The following is an 8,684-nucleotide window of genomic DNA, read 5'->3' on the forward strand; positions in this document are numbered from 1 at the left end:
GGGTAATCCCACCCAACAGGGCCACAGGTGCCCACCACCCTCCTGGGGGTAATCCCACCCAACAGAGCCGCAGGTGCCCACCACCCTCCTGGGGGCAATCCCACCCAACAGGGCCACAGGTGCCCACCACCCTCCTGGGGGTAAACCCACCCAACAGGGCTGCAAGTGCCCACCACCCTCCTGGGGGTAATCCCACCCAACAGGGCTGCAGGTGCCCACCACCCTCCTGGGGGTAATCCCACTCAACAGGGCTGCAGGTACCCACCACCCTCCTGGGGGTAATCCCACTCAACAGGGCTGCAGGTGCCCACCACCCTCCTGGGGGTGGCTGGCGAGCTTACCCTGCCACCCTTTCAGTTAGTGGCCCAAAGCTTCGTCCACCACCAAGACACCTTCGTGCATGGTGCTCGACATGAAGAACTTAGAGAAGCTTGCACGGGTGGGTAGGAAGAGGCCTCGGGACGAGTCACGTGTGAGATAGGGAAGGTGTGGGTGACACAGACTGCCCACTCAGGAGCCGCAGAGCACACGGGCCACAAGGGAACCAGAGAGCTAGCTGGTGACCGGCCACCACTGCACCGTCCTGAAGGGGACAATAGTACAAAGTCCTGGACAGAGTCAGAGAAAAATAGGGAATATACTGAAACCCATAAAGAAAGGCACCAGGCTTCCTTCCTGGCCATGGACACAAGAGGAAATCCCGACACTCAGGCCCGCAACCACCCTTCAGGTCTGGAAGAGAACCCACCCCTGGGGACCAACTGCTAGCCGACCAACAGACGGGCCTACAAGCTGATCGGTAACACCGGGGAGGAACACAGTTCCTTGAATCGTCAGCCAGAAGAGATCACCAGGGCAGCATTTTCCCCGCACAATGCTCAGAAGGCAGGAAGGGAGAGGTTAGAAGGCTGGAAAGGGTAAACACAGGAGGAGAGTGGGGAGAGTGCCACTACACTGTGGGGACTGCGGCCAACATCACAGACCTAAGAGGTGTGAACTGGTGAATGGGCAACCCACTGGCTCTGTCAATTCTCACTCAGATGACAATAAAAAAAATTACATCACACATCCCCTGCAGGCCCGAGTGACATCTAAGGATACACTTGGGAACAAACATGGGGGAAATCCAAGCTACCAGTTCATGGCTAAGCAGCCCTGGCAGTGCAGGGGTTAACCACTAAGGTGTTAATCCAAAGGTGAGTGGTTCAAACCCACCTGTTTCTCTGCAGAGAAAGACAAGACAGCCTTGAAAGCCCTGTGCCTCAGTGTGCACTGCCCGGCAGGGTCACTCATGGATGGCAGTGGTCACCCGGTGGACTCACAGCCTTGCAAACCCTGTGGGCACTAAGTCCGAGGGCTGTGAGTTTTGGGTTTTAGTCTCAAGCTGAGCAGAGGACAAGCACACAAGTAATGCCACCAACTGTGACAGCAGCTTTGGAATCTTACGTACGTACATACATGTTCAACAGCAAACAACACAACTTAATTGGCCAGGGGCTTCAAGACAACCTGGAACCAGTAAATGGCTTCTGCTGGCCGAGGGTGATCCCCAGACAGTCAAACTAAAAGGTGGGAAAAGGAAGACATCTGAGCCTGGAATAAGACTACGTGACACAGGGGGGCAGGCTTCAGAGAGTCAGGTCGGCTGTGTCGTGAATCCCATACACGAGACACCAGGCCCACACCATGGGATCAGCATCATCACCTCAGCACAGCGTTTCCAACCAAAAGGCAGGAGAGAGGCAAGCAAGAGAGTAACAAGCATGCAGGGGCAGGCCAGGCAGTGGGCACCGTTTTCGGAGCAGCCGAGATGACGGCTCAGCAAAGCAACTCCTAACGCTGCGCTAAAATCACTGAGGAAATCACGTCTAACAGACAAAAGAAGGTATGAGAACAAGGCCTTTAAAAAAGAGAACATTAACAACAACAGAAATGACCACAGAAAGAAAGAAAAGCTGGAAACTGTCATCACAGCAGATGCAGCGAAAGCCAAGCAATGAACAGGGAAGCTGGAGGCATCAGTGCTGCTGAACTGTTGAAGAATATCAAATACACCACGGGCTGTCAAAAGAACAAGCAAAACGGTCCTGGAGGAGGCACAATCCGAGTGCTCCTTAGAAACAAGGATGGTCAAACTTCATCTCGCAGTGTGGGCTACTAAAAAATTGCTAATCGAAAGGTTGGAGGTTCAAATCCACCAGTTGTTCTAAGGGTAAACAATGAGAGAGTCTGTGGCCATAAAGATCTCCAGGCTCAGAAACCCTGGGGGGTAGTTCTACTCGGTCCCCAAGGTCACTGTGAGTCCGGATCAGCAGACAGCAGTAGGTTTGGGGTACATGCTTATTATCTGCCTGGTCTCCCCTGACCCCCCCAAGAATGAGGCTTGCCATGGAGTTGATTCTCTTTACAGTGGCCCCATGTGACAGAGCTGGGCAGCCCCACTAGCTTTCCTAGGCAGACATCACAGGAGCAGAGTGCTCCGTGGGACCACTGGTGGGCTGGGATCACAGGCCTCTTTCTTTATGGGAAAGACCTGGTGGCACAACGGCTAAGCGCTCACAGCTACCTTAAAAACTGGGCTGGACCCAGCAGCCACTAAGAGGGAGAAAAGTAATGCAGTCTGTCTGCGTGAGCTTCTGAGCGAGAACTCACTCATGACTGACTCTCCAGCAAGTTTTCAGAAGCTGCAAATCATAATGGAGCAGCTGGGGGATTCAAACTCGGTGCCTCTAAGCTGGCAGTACAACTCCTTACCCTAGACCAGGAGCGCCCCGGGCGGGTGACTGGGGAGGAATAGGCAAGGTGCAAGGGGATTGGATGAGATGGGGAGATAAAAGGCTTGATCATAGTAATTAACGACATAAAATACAAAGTATATGAATGCATAAGACACAAAGCGCAGAATGAAACACAAAGTAAATGAATGATTGTAGGGAAAGCAACTGTAAAAAATTACAGCCTTGGGAAACCCCACAGGGCAGCCAGACCCTGTCGTTAGGTCAGGCCAGCGCACAGCCTTCACTTAGCGCTCACGGCCAGGTCTTTCTCCCGCTGCACCCCGGGAGGGACCTGAAAACCTCTGGTAAAGAATGCAGGAGGAGCCCGTTTAGCCTTCCCTGGGGACAAAACCTGGCATCGCCGCCTCCAGGCAGCCTCTCGGGTGCCCAGCTGGGCAAAGCTCTCCCCAGCGCTCCCAGAGCCCGGGGTGGCGAGGCGCGGGCCATTCCGCTGCCCCGATCGTGGGTCTCGGGAAGTGGGGAGGGGCAGACCGGGTGGCCGTCCACTTACAGGCGGAGCGACGGCAAAGGCCCGGCCTCACCGGCGCGGGGCAGCGAGAAGCGGCGGGCTCTGCAGGGCAGCGGGCTGCGGGGCGCCGGGCGGGGCGGCGGCACTTATGCGCTAACAATAATGGCAGCTGTCCTTCTGGGACGCCTGCCGAGGCCTGCAGGCCGGGCGGCGAGGCCAGGGCTCGGAGGATGGCGACTCGCGCCCGGGCTTCACGGGACTGCGGGCCGGGCCGCGCTCCAGGTCCCGGACAGAAGGGCAGCCGCGGGGGCAGGAGGCCCCCCCGTGTCCTTACCGTGTCCGAGGCCAGCTCCTCGGGGCCCAGGGACATGGCGGCGACACCTCCGCGCAGCGGCCGCGGCTCCGCCGGCAGGCCAGGCCGCCCGCAGCCTCCGGGCCTGTCCGCGCGCCGCGCCGCGCCGCCAGCCCGCTGCCATGGCAACTGCGCCGCCGGCCCGCGGAGACCCGGATGGAGCGGGGCACGACCGTGCGCGTGCGCGAGGTTTGTGCTCGCGAGCGGGCCGAGTGGCTGCTAGCCCGGAGTGGCCTCGCCGGGAAGGGAGGATTGAACCTCACATTTGCAGGAGCAAGTGAGCGGCGCTTGGAAGTTTACAAAGTGCTTCTGTAGCCCTGATCACACAAAATCGCAACACGGCCTTGTGCTTGCTACCACGTAGCATCCTACGCAGTAGCCGGAGCAGTTCAGAAAGAATAAGTAAATCCCAACAACTAGAATAGAATTAGTCACATATTGTGAAGAATGTAACCAATATTACCGAGCATCTTCTGCAGCATTGTTAAATGTTACTGTTAAACACAATAACACCTTGCTAATTTAACAGACAAAGATAAAGAATAGGCAAGTTACTGTATGTGCCAGCCAGCTGACCCTAAGGCATGACGATCCTGTAGGGCTGTGGAACTTCCTTTTAGGGTGTCCGAGGCTGTGATTTGAGCAGATCGCCAGCTCATTCTTCCTCAGAACCACAGGTGCTTGTGAATCACTGACCTTTCAGCAGCTGAGAGCTTTACTGTTGTCACCAAGAATTCTAGGCAATTAATTAGTAAATATTGGTAGTAAATTACTCCTTGTTGAAAGAGAACTGACAAAAAAGAAAGAAAGAAAGAAAGAGAACTGACGAATTAATGTCATAAAACAAATTGTTTATGAATTGTTGATTAGAAAATCACTTTGCAGCGAGCTCTGGTGGCCTAGTGGCCAGAAGCTGCACTTGCAGTACTAGAGGTACAGCACCAGATGCTCTGCTGGAGAAGGAGGAAAAATCTCCTGTACCAGTCAGATCTGATTTGACGGTACACACACACAATAATAAAAATTTAAAAAAAGAAAATAACTTTGCTATGTAATCTTTCACCCGAATCACAATAAATAGGCTTTGTTTTTATAAAAGGTGACAATGAAAAACACGTTGATGCATTTACAGACTCCATTGGTTACTTTGAATTGACACTGAAATGTGTTTTGAAAAAGAATATTACTAAGAAGAAGAATATTATTAAAAAGTATTACTTGATGCACAAATAGAGGGTAGATCTCACTAAACAACTCATTGCCTTTGGGAGAGTTCTGACATTTGGACACATCACCACTGTCTGTAAATCTTTAAAGAAGGCCTTGCCCATTTTTCTCCTATGAAGCAGCTGGTGGGTTCCAACTGTTGACCTTTTATTAGCATGATGCTACCACGATTAAATGTTTATAATATAATCTAGTTTGGGTACATGATGTTCACTCTAAAAAGTTTTCTACTTTTCTAAAAGTTCAAACATGTTTCATTAACAAAAAACAAACAAACAAACAAAACACAACAAACAGAGAAAGAAAAAGCAGCAGCTCAAATCACTGGATGGGTTCCGGAGGCTGCTAGTTGTGCGAGAGGAAATGACCCATCTTTTTGTGGATGAGCAGCTGATGGATTTGAACTGCTTGCTTTTGGGTTGGCAGTACAACCTTTTACCCATTAGGCCGCCAATAGATAACCTGTTGTTGGTGTTGTTAGGAGCCATCAAGTTAACTACAACTCCTACCAACCCTATGAACAAGAGATCTGAACCTTGTTCTACCCAGAGCCACGCTCACCATCTGATGTGCTCAAGGCCTTTGCTACAGTTACTGCACCCGTCCCTCTTATAGAGGGTCTTCCTCTCTTTCTTTGACCCTCCACCCTTCTCAGCATGATCTTTTCCCATCCTGACCACAGCTCAAGGTATGTGAGACAGTCCCACTATCCTCGTCTCTGAGGAGCACCCTAGCTGCATTTCAACACAGAGCTAAGTTTGTTTATTCTTTTTGCAGCCCATGGGATACTCAGTGCTCTTCTCCAACACCACAATTCAAAGGTATAGATTCTTCTTTTGTCATCCTTACTCATTGTCCTACTTTCAGATGCACAAGAAGTAAATGAAAATAGACAATCCATCATTAAAATTAATAAAATTTAATTAAAAAAATGGACAATCCAGTCTCCTCAAAACCTTTCTGTAAAGCTGATGTTCTCATCAGCATGATGAGCCTTGTTTATGTATCAGCTTTGAGAAACTAGGGCAACATGTCCTCCAGAGGCGTTTTGAGGGGATGACATCTTCACCTCCTTCATTTTCACAGGCCCCAATCACTGGCGACCTTTAGTGGAGACAAGTGCTTACCCAGCTGGCTCTGTGCGTTTGAAGAATTTGTATTTAGAATTAGCCAGCTGGACTCAGTTTAGATGATCCCAATTTTGTTGGCGATATCCAAAGCATCACAATCAGGAGCAAGGTGAACGTAGGCCTTCTCTTTGTCAGACTTTATCAAGGCCTTGACCTTGGCCACATCAGGGTCACAGAGCTTCATTACAGCTTGTTTGATCTGGTGCTTGTTGGCCTTGACATCCACAATGAACACACGTGTGTTGTTATCTTCTGTCTTCCTCATGGCTGACTCAGTGGTCAGGGGAAACTTGATGGCACTGTGGTCAAGTTTGTTTCTCCTGGGGGCGCTTTTCCTGGGGTATCTGGGCTCCTTTGGAGTCTCAGCACGTTAGGCCGCCGGAAGGTGTGTGGCGTGCCTTCTTGCCCTTTAAAGCCTTTGCTTTAGCTTCAGTTTGGGGAGGGGCAGGGTTCCTTTTTGCCTTCGGCGCCACCTTCATAAAAAGGGAAGCTGGCTCCTTTTAGAGGCGTGTTCTCGTCCTCCTTCTAGGCTCCCGGCCAAAGCCCCTCCCCTCCATTACATAACCACGCCCCCGTCGCAGCCCCGCCCCTTCTCTCGACAGCCCCGGAGCGGCTCGGCATGTACCACTGAGTGTCCTGATGGGGGTGATACGTCGGGGATTCTGCTCTGGCAGCAACCTTTCTCCACCCATCTCAGCAAGAGCTTCTTATTTCCCCAAGTTCTTGTCCTTTAGGACCAAAACAGCGGCTTCTAAGGAGAGAATCAGTAGTTCTAGCGCTCCCACTCACTCCTGCTTCCCCTCCGGACCCAGCAGGTTGAGCGGTCCACTCCAGTGGGCGGGGCGACTGGAGGGCGGGGAGAACCGCGCGAGGGGCGGGGCCAGCGGCGCGCGGGCGGAAGTGGAGCGCGAGAGCCCGGGAGGGGCCCTGGCGTGGTTCCGGCTCTATGATCCTTGACTCTGGGCTTCGGGAAGGCCGCCTGCGGGCGGGAACCTCGTGCACGCCAGAGCCTGCCGCGATTGTCAGGTCCCCACGCCCGGCGCCCCTCTGGTCCATGCTGGGGACTCGGCCGAGCCTTGGAGCTAAGGCTACCCGGCTCCAGATTGCAGGGAAAGCTCATATCCCCGGGACAGAGCCTCACACTGATGGACAGACGAGATCCCGACCCCTACAGACCTACACCCCTGGCCCTCACCTAGAGCCACCGACACCCTCTCCTGAGCGCTCACCTGGACCTGGACCCTTTGACACAAGGCACCTCCAACCTAGACACACAGGTACCCTATCTTACTCTGACACACAAGCGCCACCTGACCCCACGAGGGGCGTTGCAGACCCAGGTCCACGGAGGGCGGCCCTGCCACACTCTCCTGCTGACATGGCTTTGTCAGATGCACTGCAGACACAGCTGGCCCTGGGATGGACACACACTTTGCAGTCTGGACGGATGTGTGAACAGATACATGGTCCTTCCAACATCTTCAGTTCCAAAACTCAGACAAGTGCAGCTCTAGTCTCTGCAATCGAATGCCTCCACTCTCAAGTCCAAAGTTAACAACAGGTCCTGGGTTTAGACCAGATTCAATTATGGCCCACACAGGCGGTCCTAACTCGGGCCCTGGTTCTGTTGTGGTTAGATGTCATCTGGTCATTCAGATCATAGCGTCCCCTTGCAACAGAGAGCTGTCCCCTAGGGTATCCTTGGTAACAGTTCGAGCTGATGGGACCCACAGATTTTTCTCAAACAGGACCTAGGCGGATTCAAACCGCCAACCTTTCCCTTACTAGGTGAACACTTAAGCAGCAGCAGCACTAGAGATTTGTTTTTGTGTTTATTTTCTTGTTGTGTACCATCAGTCAGGAGTCAGATCTGACTGGCACAAGAGGAGATTGCCCCTCCTTCTCCAGCAGAGCATCTGGTGGTTTTGAACTGTGTGCCTTCCTGATTGCTTATTACCAGGCCATCAGAGGTCCTTTTGGTACCAGAGTTTTTTAACACCTCATTTTAAAAACTCAAACAAGCCTAGTGCAGTGAAGTTGATTCCCACTCACAGCGGTCCTGTAGTACAGAGTACAAACTGTTTCCCCCAAACTGTTAGTATTTGTGGAAGTAGATGGCATAGTTTTTTCTTCTATGGGTTCAAACCACCAAACTTTTGGTTAGCAGCTGAGTGTGTAGGCGCTGCCCCGAAGGCACCTTGCCCACTTACTGACTCACAGTGACCCCGTGCACGGGGCTTGTACTGTCCGCCCGTGTTGCTGCGCTTGGCCCATTGCTTTATCCCGTCAGCCCATCCTTGAGGACCTCCCTACCTGTGTTTTACCAAGCATGATGTCCTTCAGGAACTGGTCCCTCCTGACAACATGTCCATGGTTCTGGGAGCCGTGGTCTTCCGAGGTGTGTCTGAGGGAGCATCGGAGACCTTGTCCTAGACCCTAGTGATGCAGTGATAAAAGCTAACCAAAAGATTGATGTTCAAACCAACCAGCCAAACAGTGGGAGAAAGATGAGGCAATCTGTCTCTATAAAGACTGACAGTGGGGGGCAGTCCTGTGGGGATAGTTCTCTGTCCTGCAGGGTCTCTAAGTCAGAATTAACCTGACTGCATTGGGTTTTGTTTTCTTTTGTCTTAGACTTGAGCTGCCTGTGAGGAGGGCCGGTGGGGTTTTGATCTGAGCCTGGCTTGGGGTCTGCCCCTCAGATTCTTTGCAGGAACCCCGGCTTCGCC

The 8,684-nt window shown here is 52.5% G+C and overlaps 1 protein-coding gene across 1 annotated transcript in view; it reads right to left on the reverse strand.

The window, feature by feature from the left end:
- IQCE (IQ motif containing E) overlaps window positions 1-3,616 on the reverse strand; it is a 41,444-nt gene extending 37,828 nt beyond the window's left edge. Inside the window, exon 1 of the mRNA XM_006889740.1 lies at window positions 3,581-3,616. Within this exon, the coding sequence (XP_006889802.1) occupies window positions 3,581-3,616 (36 nt within the window). The remainder of the gene's footprint in view (window positions 1-3,580) is intronic.
- Window positions 3,617-8,684: the final 5,068 nt, after the last annotated feature.

Source organism: Elephantulus edwardii, unplaced genomic scaffold (assembly GCF_000299155.1).
Source record: "Elephantulus edwardii isolate Elephantulus edwardi_28Jun2011 unplaced genomic scaffold, EleEdw1.0 scaffold00080, whole genome shotgun sequence".
Classification (NCBI taxonomy): Eukaryota; Metazoa; Chordata; class Mammalia; order Macroscelidea; family Macroscelididae; genus Elephantulus; species Elephantulus edwardii.